Source organism: Anabas testudineus, chromosome 11 (genome assembly GCF_900324465.2).
Source record: "Anabas testudineus chromosome 11, fAnaTes1.2, whole genome shotgun sequence".
NCBI classification, from domain to species: Eukaryota; Metazoa; Chordata; class Actinopteri; order Anabantiformes; family Anabantidae; genus Anabas; species Anabas testudineus.
Window position 1 is genome coordinate 14,942,952 of NC_046620.1, and position 20,384 is coordinate 14,963,335.

A 20,384-nucleotide genomic window follows, 5' to 3' on the forward strand; every position below is an offset into this window, starting at 1 on the left:
CATCAGCCAGACTGTTTTCCTGCTCTGTGAACTTCAACCTTTTTTCATCTCCTCCATGATAGCAGACGGAGATGAGGGTCAGGGATTGTGCGTGACAGAGCTGATTGCACTGTTCGTCTCCGTTCCAACCTTTCATTAACACCAGGAGTCAATAATTAATTTTCTGTGATTGCTGTTATCTTATGTTCTTTCAGGCTCTCTGTTTCCTTCTCACTCTGCATTTCACATACACACAGTCTCACTTTCTGTAACTTTTTTCTCCAAAGTGATGAGATCCAATTTCTGCCTCAGAGTGCTGCTAGGCCTCTTTCTGCTTGCCTATTTTAAGCACAAGCTCACACAAATCCTCCATGTACATATATACTCCTGTCTCGAAACATTCCCCTCGGCTCAAATCCAAAACATTCCTATGATTTCTTAGGAAAAAAACATGATCTCTGGTCTGTTTGGTCTTGCTGTTTTTGACATTTTCACCAACTCGAAATTTTGAATGAGAGCACAGTAAGGGCTGTAGCGCTACCTGCTGTTATGCTGAATAGTTATGCATTGAAAGCTTCAACTTTTCTCAATGATCTCTCTCTCTTAACATCACAGTTACGAGAGCATCTCGCGAAGGGTCAGAGGACCCTGGCTGGGGAGGGCATGTCTCAGATCGTACGGACTCTCCTGGAGCTCTTGCAGAGGAGGAGCTACTACAGTGGCGACCTTCTCTTTTCCACGGAGATCCTGCGAAATGTGACGGACACCTTCAAAAGAGCAACCTACATCCCAGCTCCCGACGATGTGCAGGTAGGCAGAGCCTTCTCTTGGAGCCCCCATAAGTTACAAGCTATACAAATCATGCAGTCGTAGACACAGTCTCACACGCTGATGCGCTTGCAGCACCTCCAAATTTATTCAGTGTAGAAGCTCCACTATCTACAGCACAGGGTGTGCATAACAATGAACTACAGCTTCACAGTTGTTGTGACCTCAAAGGGGATTTTTTAGCAGCGTCTTTCTCTTTTCACTGCCTTTAAGAAGGCAAAATGCTACTGTATCACTTATTTGACAGATATTATTTTATGTTTTATAATATGCCTATGTACAGAAGATTACTGTACTGAACGTGACATAGAATAAACTGCAGTGCTGCTGCAGTACAAGTCACTACAGCACTTTCAGGGCAGCTAGGTAATAGAATATGATTATAACCATGAATAATTTGGTGGTCCTGTTGCATTAACAACTGAATACATCTTCATCTTGTGTCTAGAAATTTTTCCAGATAGTCAGTCACATGTTGGACATGGAAAATCTTGACAAATGGAAGGACGTTCATCAGGTAAATACGTTTGTGCGTGTGTGCGTTCGAGTGTATGTGTGTGCTTTTATGCACCTTTCTCCCCTAAATGGCAAACGTTTACTTCTGCCTCTAGTGTGTGTGTGTGTGTGTGTGTGTGTGTGTGTGTGTGTTTGTTTGCATATGGTTAAGTATTTAATTGAGTGTGCAAATACTGTATGTATTTGTGTGATAGGCTGAGTAAGACTACACCCTGCATTAAAATTTAAATATTAGAGTCATTAAAATGCATGTGCTTACTAAACACAGTTGCTACCTATTGCATTTTTGCACGAGTGTGCACATTTGTGTGTGATACCCAGCCTGACGCCCTTGAGTTGAGGTGTGTTTACGTGTACTGTCTTGACACAGCATCCAAATAGTATATTATGTATTGTATATAAATATAAAATAAATTATAAATATAAATACATTGAAATTTTGAAGACATCATGGTCGGTGCTCAACTCTCTTTTTTGCCATTTCTCCACGCACAGGTCGCTCCTGGTGCGGCTTTGCTTATGAGGATATTGGAAGATTTCATTCACCTCATCGGAGAAGCCCAGAAGCCTTTCCTAAGTTTTCTTGTGGTTACAAACAATCTTAGTACGTGTTACATCAGTATCACTGTTTAAAGACAACCACTTATTTTGGTATCTTAAGGTCAGAATTTCAGTTTCTTGAGATGTCTGTTGTCACTGGCAAGTTTTTACACTATTTAAAGGAACAATGAGTGTCTAAGACAGAAAGTCAGGACACTATAATCCCTATTTTCTTTATTTCAGCTACCAATGTTGTGCTGTTTAAAGTGATTTTGGTGTCTCTTGCTTGTCCAGTGATTACTATCCAGCGAGAGCCGGTGTCAGCAGTCTCCAGCGATATCAACTTTCCCATGAAGGGCCGGAGAGGCATGAAGGACTGGGCAAGAACAGCCGAGGACAAGCTCTACATTCCTAAAGAGGTCTTCACAACCCCTGCTGAAGGTAGATAGCTGGGGATGCCCCCTTGTTGGGTGTTTGTTTGAACTTTTTGTTGGTGCCATACTGTACCAATCATCCCGTATGCTCTACATAAAACACAAGATCAGTTTATTTCAAAACCTTTCTAGAGAAGGTTATCAACTAGACTTGGAAGCAAGCATTCAAAGGTCCAAGGACTCAGTACTTCTCTGAAAGGCACTTGAACAGGTTTCTACTAGGCATTTGTTTTTTATTCTTGGACAGGTTGACAAGCCCCCCTGCAAATGCTGGCTATACAGTAAGCATTTGCCCAAGAATTATTGCTTGTTTTAAAGGTTTTTCTACAATTAGTAATTTAGATTAAATAAGAAAGGCACTTTCACTTTCCATTAAAATTAGTCTGTGGTCCCATTTATAATACCATAGGGCAGTTCCTAAAATCTGTCTTAAGTCAAATATGAACACCAAGCTGAAAACTGTGATTTTGATCCATAGTTGTCTTCAGTCGAAGGTGAATCTTCGACATGTGAGGATCTGTTAGTACTTCATGCAGCACTGTCTTTAGCCAAGGTCAGACTGGCTTGCCAAGAAAAATTATCCCAGTGTGAATTCATGCACTTTGAGATGTGCTTCATGGAAGCAGATGGAAGACTTCTCAAGGACGTTAAAGGGTAATGCTGAGAAGGATTTGGGCTGTGAAGAGGCCCCGGAGTACTTCTCAAGAAGATGCAGGTCTTTCATCTATGAAAAAGTGTGCTGCATCCTCTAGAGAGCAGCAAGTCCTCACACATTTGAAAGATGTCTTCGCTTTTGGCAACACAGTTAACTGCTGTTAGTTTTAACTGACGAATTTGTCTCCACGAAGGTTTCATATGAAGCCAAGGAACAAGCAAAGCGATTGTCTAAACACATACCAAGAAATAAAGATGGAGGAGAAAATAATGAGAAAGATCATATGAAGAAGCATAGGGGCTACACAAAAGGGAACTTAAAAGAGTGGCAAAAAGTGGTTTATATTGAAAAACAGAATTACTGTGGCAGATGCAGTCCACTACCAATGAAGGCAAAGGCCACATCTCACAGGAAATTACACTGGCAAACTTCCTCTTATCCAACCGATCCCCTGCCCAAATTAAAGTTCAGAGAGGCTGCAGGCTGAGAGAGCAGAGCTGTCTCTGACCTCTGACTCACACTGATAACACTGAATCTCTTTGATTGGTGTTCAAGACACCCTGCATGCAAACCTCAGGGCACTTCATCTCAACTCAACCACTTTCTCCGTCTCTTAATTATGCACAGTCTTATATGCCTATTATAAAGCATCTACCATCTAACCACCCACCTTGCTTTTATGTAACAGGGCCTGCCTATGAGTTGTCTGCAAGTTGTTTTGTTCCAGTTGTTTTTCAGCTTTTTTATGGAACAGCAAATTTAGATGTCTCAAAAGATTCATTTTAGGCTGCAACTGGAGACAAAAGTCGCAGGAGACTGTAAAATGCTGCTTTCTTCTTCTCCATTCATTATGTCCCTCTGTCTTTCTTCCATACTTTTAGGTGTTGACTGTTTTGTCTCTCGCAGTGCTTATATCGCTTTCAACACATGTAATAGCTATTATAGCATATGCTATTTGGCATATAGCTCCATGAGTTAGGACTCCACTCCCAGATACTTCATGAGTTGAGGTCCACAGTTTACTGCGACCACTTTGTTTGGTTCCTTTACACAACAATGAAAACGTATTGCAGATGGACGGCGTAAACATGCTCATAAAGGTCCACTGACTCCTTTGTGTGTGCGGGTCTGTGTGTGTTTGTGCGTGCAAGCAATCGCACGTGCACAAAACCAATTGATAGGTTCATGAAACGCTCCAACGAGCAGAGGCTGAGACTGTTCTTCACTGGTTTCGAGGTGACAAACTCCCTCCCTCCCTCCACGCTCTTTCTCTTTATTTCGCAGACATACTGTACATTACACACCGCTTGCTCTGTCCTGTAGCCATGTACACTCGTGCTGTATATCTAAAGATATACAGCAGTTGCTTCGTATTTTCAAATAGACCATCAACAGACATGCACAGAACTCTACTCTCTAATAATATGTTATTAGAAAGTATGTAACATACTTTCCTATTTGCTAGTGTGTTGACTTTCAAACCATTGCCAGTGAGCTGCAGAGATACTATAAAGTTTTCACTCTCATGTTTTCGCATTAAGTGCTGATTCGTAACCAGAAGGTGTCTGGCATAAAACTGGAGGCAGGGGGAGCTAGCTTGACAGCTCTTATGGAAGATACAGCACATCTACCAGTGCAACTAATCTCTATAACAAATTGTCATTTGTTTAACCTGCTGCTTTAGCTAAGCTAATCCAATCTTGGCTCCAGCTCCACATTTAATGGACACATCTGCAAATCCTATCTACCTCTATTTAAGTAGATAGAATTACAAGTATTCGATATACAGTACCAGAGAACTAATAATAATTCACTGCACTTAAGCAGGCAATAGTCATTTAGTTTTTCCAAGCTTGAGTATATTATCCAGTCAGTCTGTTCAGCTTGCCGAAAGAAAATGCTGTTTGACAGTTATGTTTTATTTCTTAAAACTTTCTGTGCTGTGTACAGAAGTTGTAAAAGAAAGCAAAAGTGCAGAGGAAAGAAGCTTGGAAGGACAAAAAAAAAAAGAGTTTCTCACATGGAACCATTTGGATGGTGTTTTCGATCTTTGATTAAAACCATAAATCATGGCTTAGCATCAACACCAAGCATATCTTTTTCCTGACAAATGGTGTGTTAAAGTTCACAACTGGTGACTGGTGGTTTGCCATTTTGCCGGATAACAGCTGACCACCAATCACTTGGAGGTTCAGCCAGGGTAGAGTGACAAAAAGTCTGTTCGTGGGAAATTAGAGTTTTGTGATTGAGTGCTTTTGTGGTATTCATCATCCTCAAATGTAGGAGTGCCACCCCCTCACACACTCATTTACCATTTACCCACAATACACTGACTTTCTCATTTGCATGCCTTTGCAGACACTGTCCAATTAGGATCCATCACACTCACAGGCTTTCTCATGCTGACTTTGATGTGGGTTTTTTTCCCCCTCACACTCACAAAAATGCTTTTTTTCCACTGTCAGGATCTTTTTGTCTCTTCCGCTTTCTTTCCTCGTCTGTCTTGCATAGCTATCTCGCTGCCTGAGTATTACCTCTTAGGCAGCAGCGCAGACAGATTTTGGATGAGTCACCCAGTATGTCTGATACCATCAGCCCCCTCTGTCTCCCACCCCCTCGCCGATGCTCCTTTATCCCTTCTCTCAGCCTTAAAAGGCAAAGGAGGGAGTGGCATCTCTCAACATGAACTCTTTCTCTCTTGCTTCCTTCCGCATCCCTCACTTGAGACAAAGTGACATTTACAAAGGGACACTACGTCTCCTTGGGAGCCCCTGCTCTTTTTGGCAAAAGAACACCAAAGAGAGTGGAAGGCAAGGGGTTGTAAAGAAAATCAGTTGAAAGGGTGAAAAAGTGGGTTGGCGAATGATGAGAACAACAGAGGGGCATAAAAATACTGAGGAAAGGGATTTGAGACAAACATGGAGGAAGATGGGCATTGTCTAAAGTGGGCTGGGACTGCATGATATAAATAAGGCTTTTGTAATAGATCTATGTGATCAGCAGATGAGCTTCTGGCTGCTAAAAATCAAACAAATTGACATAACTAGTGTCTCCACCCACACACGGTATGACACCAGGATCACCTGAATTAATGGTATGTTTTCAGCTCAGAACATGAATTAGACTGAGTAGGAATATGTAGCTGTCATATGCTTCAGGGCGCTGCAGTTTACTTATTTTGATGTAGTAAACAGAGCATTTGTCAGCGACAGCTTAAAAGCAAATGTAAATTAAGCCGGAATTTCAGGTTGATGAGACAGGTGAAATCTGCGCTTGTTTGCCTGAGCAACTAATAGATGTAGTTTATTTAAAATATTAGTTATCAGTGCAGGTTAGCACAAATAAATCCTAAAAAAATAACACTCCAGTCTATAATTTAAATAGCAGATTACATCTTTCCATCATTTTTCTGTCATACAGCTTGAATTTGTTTATGTCCTTCTTGATGTTTAATATATTTGTATCCATAAAGTGCTCAGTAAGTACTGCAAAGATTTACCCTATACATGCAAAACACTCTTTTTGTTCATGTCTCCATTATTTTCTGCTTATTTGAGTTTACATTGAGTTTACATTCCTCTCTTTAGCAACGTTTCCTGCTCTGGCTCAATTCCAAATATAGTGTAAATATACTGCGACATACAGATAAATCTCTCATGTGTGATTGCCTGGAACATTGTCTGAAGTCCTCCAATGGAAGTTGCCAATGAAACATCTTGACATGATGCCCGAACCACCTCAACTGACTCCTATCAATGCAAAGCAGTGGCTGTACTCTGACATTCCCTTCAGATGTCTGAACTCTATATACAGTAACCTGACAACCTATAGAAACTTTTTGTCTCTTATAATCATGATCTTGATCTTTTGGTCACTAACCGAAGCTCATGAACATAGATGAGGATTAAAACTGACTGGGAAATTGACCAAAGTTTAGAACAATATTTGCTTATTGCTGACCACTGCGTCTTCTTTTTGTCTTTTAGGTTCAAATTTGCCTGTGAGAAGTACTGTACTTTTTGTAAAATAAAGTTGTCAAGACTTTGAAGTTGTACTAGGCAAACTGTGACATTTGGCTCATTTGGTTGCAAAATTGTCTGTGTTTCAGAGACAGAGACAGACTCAGAGTCTACGGTGTACTATGTCATTGGAGCCGTATTGTACAGGACATTGGGCAACATCTTACCTGCGCCAAAGTGAGTGCTTCTCAGTAATTATTCTTCAGACCTTTCAAATTAAGTCTTACTGTCTACTTTTCTCGATGTCCTTACTTTTACCTCTCTGCACCTCTATTTCAGTACTTTCTTTCAATACTCTCTGATAACTTTCCTCCTACCTTGTAGTTGCTTTTATTTATTTGTTTCCTTTACTCACTACCTTTCTATTTCTGTGTCCTTTCTTCTGTCGCTTTTTATGTATACCTAATTCCAACTTATAATTCTGCCTGTCTTCTCTCTGCGCCTTGTCTTTGCCTAGTTATCAGACAAATGTCTTGGATCTCCAAAAAATACATTTCCCTAGATGTTCTCCCTTTCAATTGCTTTGACATTGTATTTTTGTACAGTAGGCTTCGAATAGGTGCAGGCTTAATGGGTCCTGAAACTTGCACAGGACTTGCAAAAATAGAAGTTAGTAGAAATCAGGAGATTGTCAAAAGACCACAGTGATACTGTGTTTGTTCTGGCCCTGGGCCCTTTTATTCAGGTCAGCGCGCTTGGTTGTGGATGAGCTGGATCTGTTAAAACCCAGCTCCTGGTAGCTTTGCTGAATTCTAATAGGTTCAGTGTTCTGTTTTTACTTAGATGTTCTCTTCGGCTTTCTCCCTCAAAACCCCTTTAAAAAAAAGTAGACTGGTTATGTATGTCTGTTTTTCAGTGGTGCATGCACGTGTCTGATTGTATGACAGGCAGAAGCAATTCATCTGCATGTGCTGTACAGCTGAGGAATAATGGCGCGTATTTGTTTGCATCTTTGTAGTCCCCCTGCGGTAATCAACTCCAAGATTCTGACAGTAACTGTACGACCGGAACCACAACCGACCGAACCCATGGTGGTGGTGGAGCTGTCACCGCTTTTTAATGTAAGTAGAAACATTTCCTTTTGAATTACACTGTTTTTATGTGTTTTCATGCAATGCAAAACAAGGGCAGGTCATGAGTTTCTGAGATCTAGAGCATGTGCAGTTTATTTAAGAGTGGAGAACACAACTTTTCACACTACACACTGAAGAAGCAGCAGAAAAAAAAAAATCACCCTATTTTCTGAGTAATATTAAAGCATGCTACACGCACAAAATTATTCTATATGAAGCACTTTCCAGTGCAAGGGTTTGCATTTTCACTACATACTTGTATATTGAGCAAGCGTTCCCCAAGAAAATAAAATTGTTTAAGGCTTTAAAAAATTCCTCTTCTCCCGGATGACCTGTGTTTCCCGACTTCAGATGAAAGGGAAAGTGCTGGATGCTATAAAGTGCCATAGTGCTCTGTGAATTGGCTGAATAAATGCAGACCTTTTTGACTTCCTTATATCGCAGTGTCCCCTGGTGCCTATTCGGTTTATATTACAGTGGAGTGTGTTATTATAAACGACTTGTGGGGTGTCTTCAGTGGAAAGGACTAAGTGCAAGTTTAATGAGAGGCGCTTTTCATGACCTCAATAAGATGTGGGTTTCATTAGCCATTCGTCTGTATAAAGGTGGGCACGGTTTCAAAAATAATGTTTAATATTTAATGGTTATCTCTAGACAACACAAACCCACTCACACATATATACAAATGTATGCATGCCCGTCCTAAAAATCTTCCAGTGAAATCAGTCTCAGGTCAACCAGGACCTAAGGGTCAAAATTGTTGCACAGTGTTTTATTAAAAAAAAACCTTGTGTTCATTTTCCACTCCATTTGCCACTCCATCCTCATGCTTTAAACCGCCAATTCATTAAATAGTCAGTTTCTTTATATGCCTCTTTCTTTTATCCCCCCATTATTCTTCCTTTTTAACCCTTTTTGGCAAAGCAGAGGTACTGCAGGTTGCACACTCTCTTTCTAAAGGATGATGTCTTAATGCTGATTGTTGCATGCTGCTCTGCACGGCCAACCAGAGGCTCCTGCTGAGGACAGACACTGGCACACAGTGCAGCACGGGGCTAGGACAGGGTGTGGAGGGCAGATGCACATACCGTATGTATGTCATCATGTTTAAGGTGATACTCCAGCTATTTGGAATAACACCTCTCTATACTGTGGACAGTGACAAAACACTAGTCTGAATAACGTCTTTCTTCAAATGCCCGTTTTCAATTTCTGTCCTCCCACATTAAAACACAGGCTCAGGTCCCTGAATAAAGGTTATCCACAGCACAAGAGAAACACAGTTTCCTTTAGATGTAGAAAATGAAATAAAACTGCACAGTGAAATTAAAACATCACAAAATGTGTTTTAAGACGTTAACATAATATTAATTTGGTCATGCCCACATAGTCATAGCTATATACTGTAGGCTACAATAACTGTAATTGCTACTTGATATTAATAGTGAGTAAGCAACAGCTAAAAGCAAAACAAATCCACAAACAGGTTTAACTAGGTAGCAAGCAGCACTTGGGGAAAGGTTTAGTCTGGCTCAGCCTAAAAATAATGAAATCATCTTATCAGCAACTGTAAATGTTACGTTCGAACAGAGCCAGCTAGATAGCAGCCACTTGTTTACCCAGTTTTCAATATTTATGCTAAGCTAAGCTAATGGCTGCTGACTGTAGGTACATTCAGTATTTAATTTAATACTATTAATTTATTATTAATTGTTAACTTATTATTTTATTTTATTTTATTTTATTTTGTTTTATTTATTTAATGACAGTGTAGAACTATTCCTCTAAATCATATCAACGTTTTGTATTTTTACCACAAAACAAAATTAAGCCAATTTAATTACACTCAGTGACACTACTTATCAATACTGTAGTCTACAGCCCCAGAGGAAAACTCTACTGTTCCCAATTATCTTATCCTTTTGCTGGAAAAGTAAAATAATAGAGAGAGTTACAGATAAACAGTGCCCATAGGTTTGTCCTGAATGATCATTGTGATGTCCCAAGTTAAAGGTGACATCGCAATATTTACATATATTATGTAATATATTTTAAAACATGTACTTATTGTAGATGTATTATCAGGCCTTGATGTAAGTTCAGGTTCAGCGTTGTGTCTAAGGACATTTCTACCTTATTAGGTGCAGCAACCTGTGTTTTAGTTCCTAAATTATTTAATTAATCAATATTTGAAATGATGTAGAGAGAAGAAATTGAACATTTTAAAAACCAGAAACCTTTTTTTCTTGATTAGCAGTTCTTCGATACAGAGACAAAGTATTTCTGTCTGAATTGTTGAGAGTTATATACTGTAGCTTCTGTTGTTTTGTGGTGCTCACTTGCCAATACCTGATAATGATCTGTCAGATCTAAATGTTGCTCAGTTAAATCAGTGCAGTTTGCAGATTTTCAAATTTACTTAGACAGGACTATAAAGCTTTCTTTAACAGTTGTTATTCATTTAGAAAAAAGAAAAGATTAATTGTAGATAATACTGTGTTTACAAGAACAGAAAGGCAACTGAGTGAATCTCAAAGTAATGTTGAAATAATATCAGATTACAGTATCTGTTTATCTGTTAGTGAAAATCTTTCTTTGGTGATCTTGTAAATCAAGAGCTTTCAGATAAATTCCATAGACGTATAATTACTTAAGGTCTTAACCATGTTATGTAAAGTGCCTTGAAATGATTTTTGTTGTAAATAAACCAAACTAATTTGAAATTTAATTGAATTAAAACTGTGATAAAATAAGAACTTTAAGTGTGACACATTTCACAAACATGAGATATTGATCCACATCTCACTACGGTTTTGGAATTTCTTTTCAGTTCAGGAATCTACTGTCTTCAGCTGTAGTAGTCGTTGACCTTGGCAGGTCTAGAAACACCCAGCTGCTGAAGCAGTGCCATGGCAACGGCTGCCTAAGGCTTAACTCTCACAGTAGGATGTAGAAGTTTTTGTGCACAGCAAGAGTGCATGTGTCTTTAATGGTGTGTTATAATCAGAAAAGCTGGTAGCTTTCATATCCTTATAGTGGCCAGTAGACCAGAATCCAAGTCTTACCTGTCACCTTGTCTTCCAGCCATCCATATATCACAAAAGATGGCACTGGTTAGCTTTACAAACATCAGGCACAAGTTGTTCCAGGTTGCTTTATTACATTTTCTAAATCTATAATCTTTGATATGAAATGAAAGCTTTCTAAGACCTGAACTAGTGTCGTCCTGTTCTATTACAGAAGCCCATTTTATCTGATTGGCTTACCATATTCACAGCCTCCATGTACTAAGCATTTTACCAGCAAATGGCTGCCACATGTGACTGTGAATGCCTTGAAGAAAATGACATGTCCCTTTTTGAGAGGAAAAAGAAGACAGAGCTGTTAGGGTAGACACCATTATTACCTTCCATAAATGCAGCTTTTAGAATCAGACACACGTTGCTCCCTTTGAGAGGCATCAGTCGAACAGATGCTGTCATTATGCAACACATCGTCGCTAAGGAGGAGGCAGACATTGTGGGAGTACACGGATGTCACTGCTGTAGCGTACAGTCGGGTGAGATGGCCGCTGATTGATAGCTGAATGCTAACAGAGTCCGCCACACTAATGCACGCCCGGGGACATCTACTGCTGGTGATGCCGAGCTGCGTGTGAAGCAGAACAAAACGCTGTCATCCATCAATCCATGTCGCCCGGCCTCTGATCTTGTGTATGCAAACATTGCATCATCCCATCCTCTTAAATTCAGCTGTGCAGAGACCCCCATATTCACTGATTCATGGGAGATCAGTGATATACTGCTCTGAGAAGGAGAGGTGACCTTGCTTTTAGGGGAATTAATCTAAATCAAAGTGCAGACTTGAATGCACGTCACTTATTTCTTCAAATACTCCTCAGGCTGCTTTGACTCTTCTCACACTGGACATATTCTTGTTTTTATAATGGACACAGCAGTCTGGCTGTGGACTTACTGCTATAATCTTCTTTACCATTAGGGGGAGCTCAAAGGCAAAGTGCATAATACTCAGGAAGGACCAAGAGGCACACACAGAAAGGGAACCATTTTCCTCTGCATCAGCTCAGTTGAAGAATGGCATCTCAGTTGTAGGTGGTTAACAAGAGGTCTGATCACTCGTACTCTAAAGGACTTGGTTTTCTCAGAGTTGGCATTATGAGCTCAAAGACATCAAATTAAGACTTTGGATTCGTTTGATTTCAGACTTCACCATGAAACCAGTCCTAATCCATAAGTTACCAAATAAGTCACATAGAAGGGAAGGATGCAGACGATTCTTCACAAAGTAATCAGGGCAGATATCACTGAAGATCACCAGTGAAAGTTTGGATGACTCAGTGAAAGACATTGATTTTACTGTAATGGATTCACTGAGTCACAGCGAGTCTTCTTTCGCCGCCCACATGTCACTGAGCTTTGATTACCTGGCGATTCACCTGCTGTTTGACCCCCTGGTCACCACTTCGATCCGGGCTTCTAATCCGGTCACTCTCTGGAGCTAAAGGATAAAATGTGATGAGCACAAATCAAAGAGAACCTTGTAAGAGTTTGTAAGAACTTTATCTGAATGTTTTCCATCAGTTCCAGGTTTATATTAGTATTCTCCTAAAGTCATTGAATTTAATAAATGTACAACGTGACCTTGCTGAGCTTTTACACACTTTGAAACCCCCTGTTCATCAAAATAAGCACTTGTTAATTTGGATAGTTGTTTACTTTTACTGTGTTGCTTTGTACCAGGGTACAAAGTTGTTCTTACAAGAAGAATTTTAATGCTTTTCCACTACAGGATGTTTATGACCCCAACTTGCTGTGCATTATTGTCCATGAAATGGCTTTTCTTTTTTCTTTTTTCTTTTTTTTTCTTTTGTCTCTATCTCTCCCAATTCATTGCTCACACACCTTCTCTCTTTCTGCAGTAGCAGCGGTAGCAATTTGCTGCTTCGTCCTCCAACAATGACTCTTTCTCCATCTCTCCCTCCCACCGTCTGTCTCAATCCTTCTCTTTCATTGTCTGTTTACCTCTCTCCATCGCCCATGCAGCATCACTCTTTCTCCTCTGGCAATGAGCTATTCTGTCTTCTCCCTGCCTCCCCCTCTCACTCATCCTCTCTACTGGCAATAACAGCTTATCTTCTCTCCCCCCCCCCCCCCCCTCCCCTCCCCTCCCTTTTCCCCCTGTATCTTGCAGGGTACATCAGATCCACAGTGTGTTGTCTGGGACTATGGCAACCCGTAAGTTACTCTGAATGATTCTCATACACACGTGTGGATGTGGATGTGTGTGTGTGTGTGTATCCTGATGTGTATCTTGTGTGTGCTCGTGCCCAGTCAGATTAATTTTATTAATGAACTGAAAACAGTCTAATGAAGTTCTCTGTGTTAGTGTTAATTAAATTAGTCAACGAGAACAAACAACATTTGCTCTGTGTTGCTAAGGGTTCAAAAGTAACATCACTTACAGCGCCTCAGTGGAGCAGGTATTCCTTTGTCGCAGTCCTGTTTTCTGTGTTTAATTTTGCATCATATTGGAGATTGTTCAACTGTGGACATGGGTGGAACTCAAATGATCCAGTTTTATGCCATCGGTGACACAAAGCTTTAGTTTCTAACTAATGGGTTTTCTCTCGTTTATCTAGGCCACCGACATTGTAGTGTTTGGTTGACCAGCTAGTGAACTACATAATGCGAACCAGCTCAATTGATCATGCTTTTGTAACCATTAACCCAAATAGTGTTTTTTTGTCAATAGCAAGTCAAACTCGTTTAGAACAGTTTAAAAACAGGAACTGGTTCCAGGTCATGGTCTCATTGTACTTTCACAATCTCTTTGAATGACCCACATATTTTACTTACGACATTATAACTAATCAAAACCTACAAGGTGTTATCTGACTGTATACCATTTCCATGACTGGCAACACTTTGTTTTTAATAGAGAATAAACTGCCTACATTTATGGATAGCAGGTCTCAAGCTGTAAATCTTTTGATACTTAAGGCTTCAGTTCTCTGAAAAGTGTTTTTAAGCTGCATAAATATTATATCATAAAGTTACTATGAAGCAGATTTGCTCAGTACAAACATTAAAACTTTTCTTTTATTGTTTTGCTCCTAAAAAGACCTTGGAAACAGCAGTTGATAAGACAGTCTCCACTCCAGGTCTACTAATTTGCTTTATCTTCAGATTTCATCCATTTAACATAGACTTCTTTAGAAAATTAACTTATATGTTCAATCTTTCCTCTATTCCAAGCACTCTCAGGACTTCTCATCCTCGTTGCTTGAAGGTTAAAGGTTGCTTTACAGTCTACTAATCTCCAGTTCCGTGACAACAGAGCAAATCTCTTGTGATGATAATTTTGTGTTACAGTTAAAAGCTCCAGAATATGTGAATAAGTGGATATTGAATGAACAATGTTTTGCCACTTGTTTTATTGTAATATTGATTTAAAATTCTGGTCTTGGTGTCGATCAATTTGCTCCAAAGTACATTTGCTTATGCAGATGGATTGTATATGGACATCATTTTTAGGAGACAGATGTGACAGAAAATGCTTCGACAGAGCAAATGGCTTTAATAAGAATTAAATTTGTCATGGGGCTGTCACAGGAGGGGCCCTCTGTCTACTGACAACACGACAGATGACAGCAAAATTCTGGGCATCTTAGCCTACCCCTCAAGATCACAATATTCAGCTTATCCAGCTCTGGACGAGTACTCTTCAGTGACCAAAGCATACAACGTGGAAGCACAGGTTTGCAGGGAAAAGGATAAAACATTGTAACTTATCAAATTACCCCTCTCCATCACGGTAGGAGAGAGACAAAGCTTGGCAAAGTCAATTAACTAGCCGGAAGATTACAGCTGCAATCAAATTAAATTCGCAGACATTATGAGGGCAGAGAGCCAAACAGAATATAAAGTGGCAAGGTGGCGGTGATGTCTATAAACCAAACACTCAAACTCAGAGAGATGTGGAAAACATCCAAATGTGTTTGCCATGGATTAAGCAATGTATTTGCAGACACATTTTCATAGAGGTGCACACAAAGCAATCAAACACAAATGTGGCCAGTCAACAAATAATAAATACTTAGTGAAAACTTTATACACAAAACATAGTTGTGGTATTAAAAACTCTATAATGTAAAATGCTGACAGCGTTGCCTATGGTGTAAACAAGATGCTTTGGACTCCATTGTTCAAGGCTGTACAAGTTATTTTTCAATATGGAGTGAGCAGATTTGAAACCTACTATTTGCATGCTTTTTAAAATGGTTTAATGCTATAACAAAGGTAAAAGGAATATAAAATGACAATTCAAACACTCAGCGGTAAACAATAATCTACTGGCTCGGGCTGGCGTATTGCTTTCAAACATCAAACATGTATATTTACATGTACACACAGTGGAGACGTGTAGACATAATGCTAAGTGTGATGCTATACATATACATGGAGCAACATTGGGATAAAATGTCATGTATAACACATATATACACATTTTATACAGTGCTGGCATTTCAGGCCTCCTTCATTTGCTTGTCAGTGCACGGCGGTAGATCTTGACTGGAGCGTGCAGTTGATATGGGCAAGAGAACACGACGTGCTGTACAAAACAGCCGTTTGTTTGATGGAGGACATCACCTCTCTCGACCCCAGCCTGTCTCTTTCACTGAGCCACAGGCTTCGAGGTTGAGCTGGAGTCAGACAAGAGGTGGAGCAAATGTACTGAAGATAGCACAGTGGCAGGAGGGCACACATGGCAACACCTGAACTAGAAGTTCAACAGAGAGATGGAAAAATACCTTAGTCGCTTGCTGACCTGTATGCAGAGACTATATTTAGTGCAGGCAGATGTGCACAGTCAAAAAAAACAAACAGATTATATGCGTATGTGTATCTTTTTCCCCGTCTATTGTTACAACGCACCCACACTTACTTGGAGACTAAAGATGCCACAGAGGATCAGCCTATTGTCAGCCACATCATAACTGTCGGTGGGCATGTTTTTTCAGCGGCGGTGGTCTATTTAGAAATCTGCAAGCAATTTGAGTGGTAGTTCTCTCCAATTTGCGCTCTCTCTCAGCTGGCTAAGTTGGCCAACAGTTTGTGGCACTCACAGTTCATCTCAGTATTTATGTGTGAGTGTTTATTTATTTATTTTGCCCCTAACAGGCCCATATGTCGGCACCATCTGCCCACCCAAATCGTTGCGCTCGCCATCCCTCCCTGTCTTCCCCCATGTGCCTGTCTCCTCAGCCTACTCTCAACCTGTTTTCATTTGCCTTGCCGGCTTAAATAGATACTGTTATGTTTTAGCTCCCGAAAAAGGCTTTACAGGATAAAAGTTCAGGTTAGCAGAAGTAAAGGAGGCTGTTAAGAGTAAAGATGTATGCATTTTAGGGTGCATGCAAGGCACTGAAATAAAATAAACAGATTTGATGCCATTTTGAATCATTACTGAATCTTTCTCCAAATTCTCTTCTCCGTTGTTCTGTTCTCCCACTAACTCTTCCTTGCAGCAACGTGTTCAATAATAATAATAATAATGTGTTTCAGCTTCTCTTTGCTATATTTGTAGCTTACCTTGCCTCTGGCATCTCGGTGACCCTCACTGCCCTGCAGTGTGGGATATCATGATGCATGTACACATGCGCACACTCAGTGTTCTGTGGAGCGTTCATCACATTACTGGTGCACTCTGCGGCTCCATTAGACTGCGTACAGACCACTACCAGATGTAGTGTTGAAAGCAAAGCAAACTGACCTTTTGTTGGCATCTATTGCACTACTGAACCATTTGTCTCTAGTACATTTCACATCCCATTTTTAATAAATATAGAAGCAATATGCTGTCATACAAATGATAGAGCTGAAATAATGTACATTATACTTGGACAAACCCCTTTTAAAGCATGTTTAAAACTAAGACCCGGTAGACACTCTTTAGATGGGTGAGCTTACAAGGGGTTGGATGTCACTTTATCCTATTTTTAATCCCTAGTGGTCTTCATCTCGAATGGGGATCAGTGGTTAAAGACTCAGGCATCCCACTCCACCGTCCAGCTCCCATCACCGCCATGGAGCCATAATGGCCTGGTGTAGAGTGCGAGTAACTCTAACATCCTCACTCTGACACGGTAGATTGAGGCCTGTTTCAACTCAGACTGATCTGGCACCGCTATCAGCTTTGGCACAGGCAGGTCTCAACCTTAAATGAAGCAAAAAGTCAAAGGCATATTCTGCACACTGCCAAAAATATATATAAAAAACTAACTGGACACAAATCTTGCCAAAGTGTAATTTATTTCACACAAAGGCATAGCAGCAAATTCAGACCTTAGCCAAGTGAATGACATTTTTATATTTAATCTATCCATATCCTAATCATTGCTCTCCTTTGAAACAAACATGTAAATGAATAAAAGAATGGATGATTACTAAATCTCTACTACTACTACTACGAAAACCCCTTATCTACTGATTTCCGAATGCGTTCGTCTGCATGTGTGTGAGCGATACACCCTGTTCGTGTGACCCAGCTCTTGTCCGGTGCATTCTGGGAGAGGCTTCGGCTCAATGTGACCTGCAGCAGGATGATTCAGTAAAAAAAAAAATAAAAATGAAGCCAGGAGAGACATCAGATAATTCAGACTCAAAATAAACAACCATAATAGGACATACTGTAAAAAGCAATACATGCACAGTAGCAGATTGAGTACATACAAGATATCTCCCTTACTTTGTTTTTTTTATGCTTTTCCCAAGACAGTTTTTTTATTTTTATTTATTTATATATATATATATATATTTTTTTTTTTTTTTTCTACTAACCCAAACAGATGATACTGTAAAGTACTTTCTTATTATGTATATTCTTTTGTTGTGAGATTCTGAAAAAGTCATCCTCTGTACAAGCCAAACACTTACAGAGGCAAACAAACACTAACAGACTTGACAGCGTGGGAGGAGGGGTTGGGTGGGGGGGCGGAGAACTGATAGGGCTTGCTCCACTTTTCCATCTGACAGAGCAGAAGGGATCAAGACTGTGTCAAACGGCGAGCCAGTGCAGCAAGAGGGAGTCCACCAGTAGGGCTTAAGTGGGCTCTGCCTCCTATGGGCGTAACAGACGCGGACAGGCTCTTAGCTCATTTCCCCAGCTATCGCAGTAGTCCTTACAGAGTGTGCTAACATGGTAGCTTTGATTTTTTTGGTTTTGGTCGAGAACAGTCAGCTTTAGGGTTACTTTTGATGGCTTTAACTAGCTGCCATGTGCTGAGGTCAGGACTAAGTCGCATATACAAGTTTGAACCTTAGTTATGCTTTCTTTCTGCTACTGGAGCTCATGGATATGTGTGGGCTGCTGGGAGTTAGAAAAGAGTTTTGCGTTGTTGTAGGGGTTGAAGAGGTTTAGATTAGGATTGTTATATTCGCTTGATGCATTATTCGTATTGAGTGCTTCATCATGTGAGTGCGATGGAGCACTGCATCTCACCGTATAGCCATGGATAGCCTTTAGAACAGTTCCCGTAGGCATAGTGGTAGATGATTTTACGAATTTGTCATAGTTAGTATTCAATGTTTAGATTAGAAATAGTAGAAGACTTTTTTGTCTGTCGGGATACGTTACCTCTTCACTGCGGGACCTGTAGAGTCTGTGAGCAACTAGGTAAGTAACATCTATACGCCTTGAAATCTACTCTAAGTCATTTTGTGGCTGTTGTGTTATCTCCTCATCTCCTGGCGATTTTGCACTGCAGTTACACTTGTACAAGATCTCATATGTAAACTAAAGTTAAGTGCAGCATTTGCCCTGTGCTTATCTCATTGCCTCCGACATTATCCTCTTTGCTCTCATGCTGCCTGGAAGTAGGCTGAAAGGGCAGTGTGCTAGTGCTTCAAGAGACTCAGAGTTTTCCCTGTGGCCCTAAGTGTCCTGGTTGAGCCCCTGGTAAGATGCTTAGAAAATGCCCAGAAATCCTCTACATTTTTTATGAGATGCTACATTTGAAAACGTGGTTGGAGAAATTTACATTTAGCTATTTGGCAGCTTTTATCCAAGGCGACTTCGAAGTGCGGTACAAGGCAAAGGCAGGGTAAGCATAAGGAGGTCTTGCCTATGGACCCCTGCTGTAGGTAGGCCACAGCTAGGAATCAAACGCCAGTCTCCCACATGGAGGGCGGCGATCTTACCACCACGCTATCCAGCCACTACAGAAATACCGAAAATAACTTTTCAGAATCAGGATTAATAATCCATTTTCCCCAGGAGCCAGTTTCTTCTTCAAAGCCGTGTGATGTGTCCATGTCAACACACAAACGCAGGCAGTCAGATCAACGGGCCATTTACGGCTGCATTTACGGCTAAAACTGCATCTCTGTTCCTGTTCCTGTCCGCTCACGAGCTCGCACACCAGGAAGAAAGATAATCCTGGGAAAGAAGCTTAGAAATTAGCCCATGGCCATGCCAGTGAGCAAACTGGGGCAGTGGAGGTCAATGTCAAAGCATCCTCACACAAGAATTAGGGAAGGAGTGGAAAGGAAGGTTTTGTGCCACAACCTCACGTGATATGACACACAAAAAAAGACACGAAGGATTAAGCAAGAACTGCACAGTAGTTCGTCTGTATTAAGGCCTCATTTTATCATTTAGAAGTAAGTGATGTAGAAAACAATGAACTACTGGTGTAACCTACAGAAGAAATACATCTCTAGTCTGGTGATAGCTCCCTGATTCATTTTGTGTTTCTTATTGATCCAGTCACAGTAGAGATACATACATCAGAGGACATGTCTAGTTCATCTTTTCCCTGAATTATTCTATAACACATGACGCACACACTCAATAAATATTTCATGTTTGACATATCAAGAGTAATGACATTTGGAAACATAAGCTGTATGGGGCCAGCTTCAGATAATCCCACAGCATGTTCTTAATAAGAATCATCTTTACATCGCTCAGTGGAAGGAAAGCTTATTTCTTACAGGGTTAACATCTGGGTTAAATACATTTAGGCATGTGAAATTAAATACACAATTAAATGCAATTACAGGCAAACATTTTGATGAACGCTGTGATGTAAATGTGCTGGTCAGTCCTGTATAATGGGCGATTCGCTTCAGTGCTTTTTTTGCTGTACTGAAAGCGAAGGGCCGTGGTGAATGAGCATTCTGGGTCTTTGGCAGCCAGGGATGTAGTGTCTGTCCGAATAGATTCCGCAAGCCAGAATAGATGTCTTTCAGGGTCCTCAATCAAGGAAACTAAACTCCTGAAAGCATAAAGAGGTTACGTTATAAAGTATGTCCACACA

General features: G+C 40.4%; 1 protein-coding gene across 1 annotated transcript in view; it reads left to right on the plus strand.

Moving 5' to 3' along the window:
* adgrb2 (adhesion G protein-coupled receptor B2) overlaps positions 1–20,384 on the plus strand; it is a 196,341-nt gene that overhangs the window by 114,760 nt on the left and 61,197 nt on the right. Inside the window, exons 10-16 of the mRNA XM_026347650.2 lie at positions 595–789; positions 1,256–1,324; positions 1,819–1,927; positions 2,158–2,304; positions 7,061–7,148; positions 7,930–8,032; positions 13,256–13,299. Coding sequence (XP_026203435.1) covers positions 595–789; positions 1,256–1,324; positions 1,819–1,927; positions 2,158–2,304; positions 7,061–7,148; positions 7,930–8,032; positions 13,256–13,299 — 755 coding nt within the window. The remainder of the gene's footprint in view (positions 1–594; positions 790–1,255; positions 1,325–1,818; positions 1,928–2,157; positions 2,305–7,060; positions 7,149–7,929; positions 8,033–13,255; positions 13,300–20,384) is intronic.